Source organism: Eubalaena glacialis, chromosome 14 (genome assembly GCF_028564815.1).
Source record: "Eubalaena glacialis isolate mEubGla1 chromosome 14, mEubGla1.1.hap2.+ XY, whole genome shotgun sequence".
Taxonomy (NCBI): domain Eukaryota; kingdom Metazoa; phylum Chordata; class Mammalia; order Artiodactyla; family Balaenidae; genus Eubalaena; species Eubalaena glacialis.
In genome coordinates, this window is record NC_083729.1 from 29,962,866 (window position 1) to 29,978,294 (window position 15,429).

General features: G+C 40.4%; 1 protein-coding gene across 3 annotated transcripts in view; it reads right to left on the minus strand.

Moving 5' to 3' along the window:
* Positions 1–15,429, minus strand: part of FEZ2 (fasciculation and elongation protein zeta 2) — a 50,117-nt gene that overhangs the window by 2,319 nt on the left and 32,369 nt on the right. For 2 of the 3 annotated variants that reach the window (XR_009697208.1, XM_061168560.1), the window contains exons 6-8: positions 8,622–8,702; positions 6,364–6,439; positions 3,514–3,579 (exon numbers count right to left, since the gene is read on the minus strand). Coding sequence is in view for 2 of the 3 variants with exons in the window: in XM_061168560.1 (XP_061024543.1) it covers positions 3,514–3,579; positions 6,364–6,439; positions 8,622–8,702 (223 nt within the window). In the remaining variant the exon portion in view is untranslated. The remainder of the gene's footprint in view (positions 1–3,513; positions 3,580–6,363; positions 6,440–8,621; positions 8,703–15,429) is intronic. The other variant, XM_061168561.1, reaches the window with a different exon arrangement.

Consider the following 15,429-nt stretch of genomic DNA (forward strand, 5'->3'; position numbering starts at 1 on the left):
AGGATCTATAGTAGCAATCTTTTTCTAAGGTATAAAAGGCTACACCCAACAACGAAACATTTTCTCAAGACACATTGATGAGAATTGCCCAGAAATGAGATACCAAAAGGCCATGTCTCTTAGGGTACCACTTCGAGATATAAACCCATAACGTTAGCCCTGTACGAGGCTTATAACACAGCAAACGGCTCCCCAGTGAAGTCAAAGAAGGATCCAAGTGTCTGCACACAATTTTCTTCCCATCTGGGGTCAGCACAGTGGCAGCCAGAGCTACACTACTAGCCTTTGGTACGGCTGTTGAGGGCCGGAGTGGGAGCAGGCTGCGGTGGCGTAATTACACAGCAGTGAGAAAGAGAAGCTTAAGTAGCCCATACGGCATCCATCCCATCTTTTCCAGGCCAAATGAGGCCACTTTTCTACCTTCTTTCACTTCTCACCTTCGCACTGAAATTAAGGTGGTATACGTAGGCAGCTAAGCCATAGTCACTGGCATTAAAAACAACAAGGAGAAAGTCCCACCAGGAAAGGGGAAGGAGAGTTCTCCCTTGAGCAATACCCTCTTCCTGGGCAAAATGTTCTACTGGTCCCCAAGGAAGAGAAATCACTAACTGGCTATGGATTTCTAGAATGGGTGGAAAAGAGCGTTTTAAACAGCCCTCCATCCTCACCTTCCCACGCACGTGAACTCCTCTGAGTGTTACACGCCCCTCTTCATTTTCTCAGAGCACAGAGTCGCCCTTTAGTCTGAACCCCAGCTTCTTTTCCACCCAGTCCTCACAATACAAGGCCAAGACCAAAACCGCAACACATGCACACAAGCAGCTCGTCAGCCGCAGGTACGGTCTAGCTAGACCTGGGCTCGCAGACCAGAGCCAGCGGCCCGAGCAAGGGGAGCAGAGCTGGAGGCACGCCGCCTCCCTAGGGCAGGCGGCGCAGGGTCGCGGTTACAGTCCCAGGTTTTCAGGGAAGAAAGGAAAAATCACACCCCCACCATACAACCCAGCAATCCCACTCCTGGGCATATACCCTGAGAAAACCATAATTCAAAAAGAGACATGGGGGCTTCCCTAGTGGCGCAGTGGTTGAGAATCTGCCTGCCAATGCAGGGGACACGGGTTCGAGCCCTGGTCTGGGAGGATCCCACATGCCGCGGAGCAACTGGGCCCGTGAGCCACAACTGCTGAGCCAGCGCGTCTGGAGCCTGTGCTCCACAATGGGAGAGGCCGCGATAGTGAGAGGCCCGCGCACCGCAAGGAAGAGTGGCCCCCGCTTGCCGCAACTAGAGAAAGCCCTAGCACAGAAACGAAGACCCAACATAGCAATCAATCAATCAATCTTTAAAAAAAAAAACAAAACAAAAGAGACGTACCACAATGTTCATTGCAGCTCTATTTACAATAGCCAGGACGTGGAAACAACCTAAGTGTCCATCGACAGGTGAATGGATAAAGAAGATGTGGCCCATATATACAATGGAATATTACTCAGCCATAAAAAGAAACGAAATTGAGTTATTTGTAGTAAGGTGGATGGACCTAGAGTCTGTCATACAGAGTGAAGTAAGTCAGAAAGAGAAAAACAAATACCATATGCTAACACATATATATGGAATCTAAAAAAAAAAAAAAGGTTCTGAAGAACCTAGTTGCAGGACAGGAATAAAGACGCAGACGTAGAGAATGGACTTGAGGACACGGGGAGGGGGAAAGGTAAGCTGGGACGAAGTGAGAGAGTGGCACGGACGTATATACACTACCAAACGTAAAATAGATAGCTAGTGGGAAGCAGCCGCATAGCACAGGGAGATCAGCTCGGTACTTTGTGACCACCTAGAGGGGTGGGATAGGGAGGGTGGGAGGGAGACGCAAGAAGGAGGAGATATGGGGATATATGTATACGTATAGCTGATTCACTTTGTTATACAGCAGAGACCAACACACCATTGTAAAGCAATTATACTTCAATAAAGATGTTAAAAAACAAATCACACGCCCACATCCCCCTGGAACACTGCTCTCTGGGTCATAAAGTTCTCCCATGCAGTCTGACGATAAAATAGCTAGAGAATGCTTCAGAAGCTCATTCTATCTCTGGCCCTCATGGCAGTGCCCTAGGGACCCACTATAATTGAAAATTAAGACATGTTCTTTATGTGCATCTCATTCCTGATTCACATCTATGAAGAACAAACCTCAGAACAATCCAGCTTTCATACCAATGCTAGCACAACACAAAAGCAAACAAAGATGTCAGATTTCTTTGTTTTGTTTTGTTTTTAATTCAGAACGTAGTAGGAAGAGAAAACCCTCCTCCATCAGAAAGAAAAGAAAAAAGCTTATTTAAAAAACGATCATGTCAACTTAGTCTTTTCTACCCTCCTGTTAACCTACTAATGGCTGGCTTGGCGTCAGGTCTTACAGGTGATAGTCATGTAATATTTGCTTTGTGCTCATGACTATACCAAGGGTTCCCCCTTTATGAAGCCATGATTGAAGAAAAGTCCCATCTGAGTTATCTAATGTCTCACAAATCCCAACCTTCGGTTCAGCTAGCTACTCTTGATGGAGAAGAGAGAGAACCCAAAGAAGAGAAGTGTGACCAGAGGAGGACTGCTCTCAAAACTGGATCAAACACTACAGGATGCATTTTACGATGCTCTGAAAATATGTTATCTAAAAAACTGCTACTTTTTAAGAAATAATTTCACTGAAAAGTATTATTTTTGCCTATAATTAAATAAGTTCTTCAGTCCCTCTATCATCCAAATTTTCTTCCTTCCTCAGCAAAGTAGGTGATCTCGTTAAAGTCTCAAACGATCTTCCTTTGCCTCATCACTATTCCCATCCCGTGAGATCCTGACCTTGCTCATAAGATTTATGGCTCGTTCTTCACTGCCCTGGCTTTATGAAAGTCCATTCTTTTTCTCTTTCTCCCTCCGCTCCCTGTCCCTTACCCCATCCCCGTTCATATTCCCTTCGGGACTGTTAACTGATCTAACTGTTCCCTCCTTCATCCGTCCTTCTTCTAGTGTCCCCATGATGACAGAGGCCACCTTCCTCAAATCCTCAGTGTCAACACCTGAGACTCACATAATTATGGCAATATCTCCATAATATTTCCTCCAATGCCTTCTTTTTTTTTTTGGCTGCTCCACGCAGCCATGTGGGATCTTAGTTCCCCGACCAGGGATGATCAAACCCGTGCGCCCTGCAGGGGAAGCTCAGAGTCTTAACCACTGGACCTCCAGGGAAGTCCTTCCGTTGCCTTCCTTGATGTTTATAATTTAGCTGTGGAAATTATTTCTAGCCCAGGACTTCAAATAAAAATTAAATTTTATATAACCATACTTTATAATGTTGGAAGCAAAAATAAGTCGTCACGTTATCTATTCTCACCCTGCAAAATAAAAGTTGCGCGTTTGGAAGTTACTTTTTAATCTATTAGCAAGACAATGCATTTATTGACCAATCAAAACTTCCACAACCACTGCACATACACTATTCTAAAACTCACCTTTCAGTATATAATCAGTTAACAAACTCGGAACTTTTTCACTATCCTCTTTCATGGCACGAAGAACTGCAAAATAAAGGAGAAAGAAAATACAATTTCAAATTCAGATAACCTCAATCATGGTAGCCTTAGTCTTAATTACATGATATAACCAATTCATGCAAATTGACTATTTTCTGGATGAGAGAATGCAACTGCAAATGTTCAAGAATTTGTTATAGTTGAATAAGTCCTCGTTCAGGTAAGAATACTGCAGCTACCTGAGAGCTATTTCCCTGATTTAAAATTTCTAAACAGTGGAGGCAGGAAACAGGAGCTGGGTTATTACACAGAGCCCCAGTTTTGTCACCATAAATACTGGCAAGTGAGTTACCATAATGTGCACTTCTATGAGCTCTGGAGAGGAGAACCTTGGTGCTGCAGGTCTCATGAGCTGGAGGAACTGTTAGGGAAATGAAGAGTTAGCCGTACTCTCCAAGGAGCACATCAGTCAGCCTTCTTGGAAACTTTTAAAGAAAAAAACAAAATGAAGAACAGACTTCCATGAAGCAAGCACCCAGCCAGGCTGCTTACTTCTTGATACTCCAAAGGCACCTGGGTGATTTTGCCTCATCCTAAAGAGAATCTTTGACAATTTGATCTCTAAGCAAAGACAAAATAGAAAACACAGCTACTATTACAGTGGTTAAAAAACATCTAGACCACCTATACTGCCCTTTCACAGTGACTGCCAACTCAAACTCTCCAGAGCATCCTGGGGAAAGGCCTCACTATTCTCCCCCAGACGTTATGACAAGACAACCTAGTGTAACCGTCAAGTCAGTCTTCCTGGGTTTAAACCCCGGCTCTGCCACTTCCTAGCGGTGGGACTGTGAGCAAGTTACTTAATCACCCAGTTCCTCATCTGTAAAATGGGAATAATCATTAGACTTGTCTCAAAGGGTTGTTGTGAGTATTAAGTTACTAATTCAGGTGTAAAGGACTTAAAGTAGTACCTGGAACATAATATACGCTATGCAAGCATTACCATCATTATTAGCACAACTAATAGTATTCTAATTCTTATCACTACTATTATTGCACCTCCAATAGCTTTTATGAAGAAGGATACATATCTAAACACTGCCCGTCTCTACGGGGCTTCCCCTGCAGTAACATCTATAGGTGGGGACAGCAGAGGCTCAGATTCTCCCCAAAATTTTCAGGAGATAACCACTTTTCTTAAACTTTCAGAGTAAAGGTCATCCTTCCATCTACTGTCTTCATGTAGTATATTAACTTGGACACTCATTCACACACCCTACATACATTCACTCACCCCAAATTCCAAGTTGTGTCAGTCTATAAAGACATCATCTAAGGATCGGCCTAGGACATTCTGATGTGGGAAGTATGACAACTTTGGTTTGGCCAAGTATGTGTTTGTCCTTGATCTGAGAAGCTGAGATCCCTCAGTAATTCCTGGCTTCTAGGCAATATTTGTGCTCTCTTCTTAGAGAAATACTTAATGTTCAGTATTTCTGCTTCCAATCATATTTTAGATTTGTTTTCAGTTCTACATAAAATCACGTACCAAAAACCAGCACTATTAAAATCCAGCATTATTAAAAAGTGCGGCGGACTGGAAATTACGAGACGCAGCCCTGTAATGAACCATTCTCCTGTGTGATCTTGGACACTCATTCTTCCTGAAAAGTAGAGGGCTAGCCACCCAGTTAATCTCTTAATTCTTTATTTTATACAGGCTGGCATCACTTAAGTATGAAATGTTCTGAAAAGTATTGTTCAAAGGAAAGAATAAAAGCTTCAGGTTAGCAAGCAGGCTGCTTGCAAATAAGACACTTCTTTCCTCGTGCTCCCCCCACCCATGCCTCGATCACCTCAATTTCCAAAATCAATATCATCATTAATATCCACTCATGTGATGCTCTCTCATTCGGCTCCCTCTTCAATTCACAGTTATCACAAATATTTATAAATAGAAAGAACCTAACAGATCAGCAAATTCAATCCCTTCAAGAAAAACAAGGCCAAGTGATTGACTTATCCCAAATCACACATACATTAATTTATTTACTATGAGGTAAAGAGAGCAAATATTTTAATCCTCATTTTTCACTGTGACTGAGAGAGTGTAAATGACTTCCAAGGATATCCCTATAAGTAACGGATAGAACCAGAATTCAGGGCTCATTTATGGCTATCATAAATATATATTATATTGAATGTCTCTTAAGTCTAACAAATTATTTTAAAATGCAAGCCCACTGAAGGTGGAGTATTTTTGTCTGCTTTGTTAACTGAAGTATCCCAAGTGCTCAGAACATGGCCTGGCACAGAGTAGGCCTTCATTAAATATTTGCTGAGTGAATAAATATTCTTAAAATATTACTATCAATTTATTTTCTACCTGTAACTACCTACCTTGGTTTCTACATTCCTAAGAAAGGAGAGTGTTTTAGGCTGCATTTCTAAATCTGTCCTACTGAGTTTCTGACAGTCATACTAATATAAGATCCATGAAGCACCTTATTAATTGATAAATGGATATATTCTTAAATATACAAGAGGTGATGGGAAATTGTTACATTTTTCCTCCAAAAGTTCAGCTTGTAAATGTTTCAAAAGATAAGAAAAACAGGAAAAATACAAATCAACTCTAGATTGAGTGCTGTGTTTGTCACAACGATTTATGGCTTCATTCTCAAAAGAATAAATGACGACATCCATCATTTACTATCCTAAATTGACAAAATAAAACAATAACAGAAACAAAACCAGCCAACTAAAATCAGTGTTTAGAATCAGCAAAAGTAAATAAGGTAACAGTTTAATTTTGTCTTTGCTTACTTTTTGTTAATATTTGAAGATCTTCAATAGATGGTGGTCCATTTTTCTTCTCGTAAGGAATGACTGTTGTCAAGTACTGCCAAGTTAAAAAAAAAAAGTGTCACTTAAATCTGAATTACCTTCTCTGCAAAAATTTGATATAGTTACTAGAAAGTTCGTTTTATAACATGAGAAACATGAGCCACTTTAGTGATGAACACAGGTCTCTTACTATCTCAGCTGGAACTCATTTTTTTTGCCCACCTGTTTACATAAATATCTACTTTTTCGCCTTTCAATTATTGAAAATTTCACAGGAGTAAGTCTGAGAGTGATGTGTCCAATTTGTTCATTTTTAAAGTGAAGTCTTATCTAACATTCTCCTTGCATACTTCAACACATTTTTGAAATGGTAATTTAAACTAAAAACATAACCATTCTGCATAACAAAATAGTTCCCAACAGTCAAATGATTCTGTTTTAGACCATTTTTTTCTGCTTGAACAAAAACAGTCACATGGATAACTTGACAACTTTAAAAATGAATACCAGCTTTCTCCAGAAGCTAAAAAAGAAACACTTACCCAAATAATTTTAAAGATGTATTACTATTATTTTAAATTATTGTATAAGTAGTTATAAATGCTTAAAGGTATTAAAGGAAAAGAGAAAAGTGAAAGGAGATAATGGCCTAATGAATAATGAAAATTCATGTCTGATATTGAGACAAACTGCCTAGTTCACTACTGTAAAGGCTCACAAGTATCAGTTATGTCCTATAACTATGTCCCTTGAAAGCATAATCTAAAAATTATTGTCCAGATTCTCCTATTCTGGCCACGCCACCAAAAAATGTATAGTTCAATGTAGTTTGCATGTGCTTATCTAGAGATCTACTAGTTTTTTTTGACTTGGAATCTCTCCAGACCCACCCATTATTTAGCCCCAGTCCTGAATCTCAGCTCTATTCCTAATCCTCTTTGAGCAATTTTTTCCCACTCATAATCAAAAAACAAAATAGAATTGCTTAACAATAACTGATTACAATGAATTGTTTCAATCTTTAAGAAACTTAGTTTCCACCATCTTTATGGTGTAGGCCTCTCCAAGATGATGCCCAGTTGTATAACCAAACATGTCTCTTTGTAAAGAATACACAAGAAGCCAAAACACGCCCTCCTGGGGCCTCGCTAATAGCATGCATGTTGGGCAACTTGCAGAAGCACCAGGAAGCCGCACCTTGGCATGCATGCTGTCTAGCCACACTTTCAGGCCTTCCTGCCCCACTCCCACATGTTGGGTCAGTTTGGAAGTTATTCTGCCATCTTGTGGGTTTGAGAGAGGTGAGAGGCACCAGAACAAAAAATAAAAAAAAAATTCAACCGTCCCTTAATGGAGTCCACTTATGAGCTGCAAATGTCAGTGTGAAAGATTATTTAATGTCGATTATTTCCCTTCTTGAGTAATACAGAACTATCTGCAGTAAAAACCTAGGCTCAAATGCCTTATTCTGATAAACTGCCTACAAGCTACACTCTGCACACTTTCTCACTCTTCACTTAAGAACTAAATTGAAGAGTTTTCTTTTTAAAGTGAAGGTTTCAATTGTGAAAATTCTAAGCACATTCAGTGTAGATGTGTTTCCCATGCTCTTGACATTCCATAAGTCATTATATCAAAAAATGCTAATAAAAAGCAAACTGCTACACATTTGACTGTATATTATATCCATGTATAATTTGGTATAAATAATGTCTCATGCCTCATTCAGCAGACAACTGAGTTGACTGACCACATGATACACCTTAAAAGCACATGAATTTCATTTAAAAGTAGGTAAGGTATGCTCTATAAACATTTTGACCTAGAACTGTAGTCTAAAAGATACCAACATCTGGCTTTCTTTCCCCCAAAATGAGATCTTGTTTCTTAAACTTTTAGAATTACAGTAGCATATTCTAGTTTAGTTATTTTCACAGCTATATATTCTACACATGCAATTCATTAAGTCAATATGTTAACAGCTATTCGTTTAAAGGTAAAAGTGAAAAATAGAGTTCTAAAACATGTATTAAGAATACACTGAATCTACTGTCTAATTTGAAAAACGCTTTTTCCTAAAAGGAAATTCTATGCATTATCAAGGCTATAAATATAATGAACTTTCATTTCTTTAAGCAATAGTCTTAGTAGATTAGTAAGACTGCCAGCTTTCAGGACCTTCACTTACACAGAGAATAAAACAACAGAGAATGAGGAAAATAAGAATAACCAAGCACCTGTTTCTCTCCACCTGAATTTCCAAAGGTGTGGCGGAGGCCATTCTGAATGACATTTGAGATCCCTTCCATGCTGAAGCGCTAAAGGCAGCGATATACGGCCCAGAAGAAAAGGACAGAGAAAGAAGTTCAAAGACTATTAGTAAGAATGTACCATGATGACTTATGTACCCAAGAGGCAAGCAGTTAGAAAATGCCACTAACTCATTGAGATAAAGCAGACAAAATCATGCTGTTTTAAAATGCTTTTGCTTCCATTTCTTTGCAAGTCAAATGCAAAAGCAACTACTTTCATGCAACTATATATGAAGATTTTTCCTGACATAGCTGATAAATGTGCTCCAATATAAACACTATAAGTTGTACACATATTTGTTTTATGCAAAATTTACCACATAACTTTAAAGATACCTTTTGATATTGTTTACCTACATTTTTTCAAAAGTCTGAAAACTTAACACTGACAGTATGCATATTTTCAGTCTAAGTTTGCACATTTCCACCATAAGTTTGGAGAACATTAACATAACATTTGGCAAATGAACATGCTGTTACTCGGAGAGCTGATTATTGCTTCCCACTCACTCTTCAGGACACCTGCCATCGCCTTGGGGCAGAAAATTCGAACTGGAAGAGCACATATGCTTCCTGGAGAGCAGAGTGGATCCCATGTGCCAGCGAGGTCCCCTAAGACTTCTGCAGACTTTTCCATTCTGTTTCTAGGAAACAATTCTAGCTTTTTTCTCCCAGCAACCTCCAAGACTTCCTAGAATTCATTGTACTGAAAAGGGAATATTGTTTTCCTACACTACTCATCTTGATTTGTAACCAGTCTACAATGTCATCAGACAGTGAAAAAGAGTCCAGTGGCACCTCTGTGGCTGCTCAGTCAAAGGACTTCGATGGATCCTCTTACCGCATGACTAATTAAGGGGAAAGGCATTCTGAAAAGGAAGTTCAGTCCTGATTCACCGGATGCTTCCTCCCCCTGTAATTTTATAGGGGTGAGTTGAATCAGTAAATACATTTGAGGAGTCAACATAAAGAGTATTTTACCAGGCCCTAATGAACAGAAAAAAGGAAACTAAGGCAATGGTTTCTGCCCTCAAGAAAGGCATAGTGTAGCCCAGTGATTCTCAAAGTGTGGTCCAGGTCAAGACAGCTCCACTAAACATGCTGTACTTTGCTAGCAGCGTAACTCTTCTTTTGATGAAGTAGGCTAGTTTTAAAAGAAAACCTACAGATAACCATGTCTGCAGATTTTTCACATGCTATCATATAACTTGTTCACATTTTTTAAAGAGATTATCAAAAGAAAGGACCTCTTAGGCTCCAGCGTCTGCAATAAAACTTATGGGAAAGTCTTTTCAAATAAACAAGTCAGCTCTTTTTTTAAAAAAATTATGTCTATCAAACGTAGTTCCTTTCAAAAGCAACAAAGAGAAAAATACTGAATTTTCTATATTACTTCACTCCATTATCTACAGGCATGTTAAAGGCAGATACAAATGCAGAAAATCTCAAGCAAGATGAAGCGTTTTAGAATCCATGTATCAGAAAACTAAGGTATACTTCATATTTGAACAGTGTATTCTAAAAACACCATCTTTACCTTTCCCAGTTGGAAACCTAATTCCCATCTCTTGCGGGTGGGGGTGGGAGCAGTTTATGCAAATTTTTAAATTCTTAAGCTGTAATTTAAATTTCTTTATTAAATGTCCAGTTGTGGACATTACTGAGCCATTTCAACTGCCAATAGCCTGAGTATTTGTGAAAGATGGCTTTCATGCAACCAGGCTTAGTGGAAATAAATGAAAATGCAATCATGTGAAGCCACGGTAACTTAGGAACATACAAAACGAAAGAAGTTAAGTAAAGGAACTCCCAGTAGAACCTTTGCCCTTGCGGCTGATGACAGCTGAGTCAGTAGCTGTGGCCAGTCAGGCCCCACTGTATCCTGACCAGGCAAGCAACACGGCAGCCAACAAGGTTCAACTGGGAAAATGACAGAACAAGAAAAATCAGAACATTCAGGGGAAGCACAAAGAAACCAACTATGAGATACCGCTGAGAACGTTCCACCCCCAATGCTCAAGCTGCCATCAACTCCCACCTCCCCAGAAATCACTCAGTAACAATTTTCTCCCTTTACTCCATGTTCAAACTCTTCCTCTCTGCTAGCTCTTTCCCACATTGCCAACTTTAAATTCTGAAACCCCCAACCTCTCTTTCCCCAGGGTTTCCAGAAACAGCTCTGCCCAGCGTCATTTCTTTGATGCCAAGGTCTGTGGACACCTTTCAGATCCCTCGCAGACATCCAGTAAGCTCTCCTCCCTGCCTGCCTGGGTTCCAAGACACCACACTCTCCCAGAGTCCCCCCTGCCTCTGGGCTGCTTCTTCTGAGAAGTGCCTCTTTCTTTGCTCACCTCTTATATACTGGTGTTTCCCAGGGATTGTGTCCCTATTTTTTTTCTCATGCACACTCTGACTTTTCCCACTTCAACTTCTGCCTCTGTAGATCTACAGTTCCACTTTACTAAGAGCAATAAAGTGCTTGGAACAGAGCCTGGCACAAAGGAAGGGCTCAAGAAACACTAGCTACCTTTATTTTAATTTCCCTCCTGAGCTTCGGACTTGTATGTTTAGTGGTCTGTTGGACACTTGTACTTAAACATTCCAAAAACACATCATATCCAAGACTGAATTCATCTTCTTCTCCCCCAGAAATTTTTTTTTTTTATTAAAAGCCTGTTTCTCCTTCAGCATTCTATACCTCTCTCCTTCATTTATTCATTCTTTCAAAAAATATACTGAGTCACATATTATTCCAGGTATTAAGGATTCAAAGCGAACACATCAGCCAAGGCCCCTCCCACCCTCATGACCTGACATTCCAGCCTAAGAGGAGCAGAAAAAATAAAACAAGTAAAGGAACTAGATAACTGCAGATAATGCACGCCCTGCCAACAGCTACAACAATTAAAACCTGGATGCCTACTTTATACTGGGAGGTCAGAGAAAAGTTCTCCTAGGAGGTGACATCTGAGCTGAAACATGAATTATACACCCTCCCAGATGAGCTACAAAGGACAATGGACAAGAGATCCTCTCAGAACAAAACCAAAAGCAGCCAAACTGGCCAACCAAGGAGTTCACCCTGCGGCCAGTGAGCACGGGTCCTGTTATTCTTCTGCAGCAGGATGTGAAACAGTAGCTACTGAGTATTTCCATTCTCCCCTCCTTCCAATAAGAAGGTTTTATTACAGCGGCCCTGTTCTCTCTCCATCTTCATGTGCTGGATGTGCTGGAATGGGAGGCTTACTCTTTGTACCATAAGGAGCTACATCATCCAGAGCTGATGGGAAGGACAGACATCCCCCGAAGATACTGTGCTAGATGCAGTTACTGTTGAAGAGATTTGCATATCTCACTTTGGGGAAGGGGTACACATGTTCTATCTATGCCACCCCAAGGCAGAAATCAATGACCCAATCCTGGCCCCTCCCTTCTCCAGAGCCCCAACCGATAGATTCAACCACCTTAATATCTCTGAAATTCAACTATTTTCCCATTGCTGTCACTTCCTTGGCTCAATTCTTTCCTGATGACAGCAACAGCCTCCAAATCAATTCCTTATCTCTAGTTGTCTCCTTCCGATTACTTTCTCCTTGAAACTCTGAAGTTACCCTTCCAAGAGACAAATCTGAATATGTAACAAGCCACTCAAAACCTCTCCTTGGTTTCCTACAGCCTTTAAATAAGGACCAAATGCCATAGCGAGGCATACAGTACAAAGCCCTCCATTTTCTGGCTTCTACTTTGTTACTCCACACCCTCTTCTTCTTGACTCACTTCCTCCCTCAACTTCTAGCCATAATGAACAAGCTGCAGTTCCCCAGGCGCCCTGTCACCTCCAAGTGGTTGCCCACACCACCCCCTCTGCTCGGTATGCCTGTCCCCTCCTTCCTCTGCTTGTCCTCAGGATTCAATTCAGACCCCTCAACCAAACTCGGGGTGACAGTAATGCACACACACCGCTACCACAGGACGGTACCAGGCACAGAAAGCACTAAAAACGTGGTAGCTGTTTTGAATATAGCAATAATTACCCTATCCTTGGGTTTCTCAACCTTGACACTACTGACACTGAATTACAGATATGTAATTCTTTGACGTGGGAGCAGCCCTGTGAATTGTAGGATGTTGAATGGCATCTCTGGTCTCTACTCAGCCGGATGCCAGTGACACACCCCCCCGCCAAGTAGTGACAGTGACAAATGTTTCCGGACATTGCCTAATGTCTCCTGGGGGACAGAATTGGCCTGGTTGAGAATCACTGCATGTGCATTGGATGGTCTGTCATCAGATCCCCTGCCCACAGGTAGCATGTCCCTGGAGTCTGGGATTTACTCTGCATCCTTAACACCCATGCCTGGCACATAATTACATATCAATATATGTTTGTCTAATAGTACTACATGAAAAGATAAAAGTTTAATTTGCCACATAGATGGACCTTGAAGGCATTATGCTAAGTGAAGTGAGTCAGACAGAGAAAGACAAATAGTGTATGATCTCACTTATATGTGGAATCTTAAAAAAATAAAATAAAAACCTAAACTCATAGAAAAAGAGATCACACTTGTGGTTACCACAGGTGGAGGGTGTGGGGAGAGGGGACTGGAGGAAGGTGGTCAACCAGTATAAACTTCCAGTTATGAGATAAATAAGCACTAGTGATGTAATGTACAACATGATGACTTTACTTAACACTGACAATATGATGTATAGGAGTAAATCCTAGGAGTTCTCATCACAAGGAAAACCTTTTTTCTCCTTTCTTCTTTCTTTTTATTGTATCTATATGAAAAGACAGATGTTAGCTGATCCTACTGTGGTAATCATTTCACCATATTTATAAATCAAACCTTCATGCTATATACCTTAAACTTACACAGCAATGTATGGCATTTATTTCTCAATAAAACTGGAAAAAAGAAAGAGTTTTTTTTTTTTAAAGTGGGGATGAAGCACAAGATCTAAAAAACAGAGCAGAAAGAAAAAAAGTTTTGGTTAGGTTAATTTTTCAAAAGCTCAACCCCATCTCAAAATCTTTAAGGAGAGAAATGATGTCAGATACCCCTTTTGTATGCCCACAAAGCACAAGCCCATCCTCAGCACGCAGGAGGCACTTGATCGATCGTCATTGGCTTCAACTGCAAAATTCTTCAGCAATTACTTCCCCTAACAGTGAATACTTCCAGATTTTTTTTTTTTTAATGAAACCAGGAATCACACCTTAGTCAAAAGTATTTGGAATCAGAAAATTTTTCAACAGTCTTCTTGGATAGAAAAATGTTGGACTAGAAATCAGAAATCTGGGCTCTCTCCCAGCTTTGCCACTAACTGTGTGACATGACAGCAGTCCCTAAGCCTACAGAGGCCCATTTCCTCATCTGTGAAATGGATGATTAAATGATGTCATTTTTAAAGGTCTTCTTATTTGTAACTTCTATGAATCTACAAAAGTTAACTCCACCTAGAAGATACATGATTTTTTAGGAAGGCAAATCCAAACCATATATATGCACGCACACGCATGCACACAGAATAGTACAAGACTAAAAGGTCACATAAGCTATGATGTTAGTGCTCTAGAATGACAGAATTGCCCAGCAAGATGATACATTCAGAGCACACACACGCATGCATACAGAACAGTACAAGACTAAAAGGTCACATAAGCTATGATATTAGTGCTCTAGAATGACAGATTGCCCAGCGAGACGATACATTCAGAGCTGTCTACTCCCGTGGCTTCCTTTTTCTTCTGTGACATGAGTACACTTTGAAGAGAAGAGACTAGGTCTTAGTTTCTCCATCCCAGTGACCTGCACAGTGCCTGTGCCACAGCAGGCATTTATAAACGTCTGCTAAGCTGAAGTTGTAACACACCTAAGACCAGTCTTAGAGCCTGTGATAACCATATCGGGAGGCCTCTTGACTTCTTGCAGGAGAGAAACTTTTTTAAAAGAGCTAAAAGGCAAAAATAATCTGAGGGTGAACAGAAGAAGGATGACATGATGAGATATAAAGTTTTCTGTCAAAGGTGTGAACAGCGGAGTTCTGGAAAAGCCCACTGAAGAACCTAGTCTGAGAAGTCAACATGAGATTAATAAAGATAAAATCATCCTGTTGACATGGTTTGTAAAACAGTGTAGTGACTAAGAAATATAAAACCCCTGGGATAATAAAAGCATAGCAAGTAGAAGAAGGTCAATGAACTAGAAGGATCACAGAATGAAAAGACTACCAGTGAGACAAGGAAGGAAAAGGAAAAGAGCTCCGCAAAACACACAACAGAGTCTGCTTTACAACTGCCCTATAAATTCCAAAAACAATACACCCTCTTGAAGGCAAAATGAGTTTAAAAAAGATAAAACCTCAGAGGCAGACTAAATTTACTTTTAGTAAACATCACCTCATTTAGGAACACTGCATTTACATGCTTGAGGGCAGATACAGTGTTATTAGGTGCTTATGGTACTTAACTGGGCCAGAGGGAAGACTCTCTCTATGCTTAAATTTTTTAAGTGTGGGGCGGGGGGCGGTGGAGGGATGGAGGGAAGAAGAGAGGCATTTCTTTGTTGAACATTTCTGAAGGTGACAGTGCCAGAGCCATGTCAAAGCACTGACAGAAGTTAAGTCTCAAGGTTATGAATGCTCGATGAAACAAAGGACATTCAATAAAAGGTTGTTACAGTTTAACTAAAATAACAGCAGTATTAAGTATGTCAGGAAGCCCAAT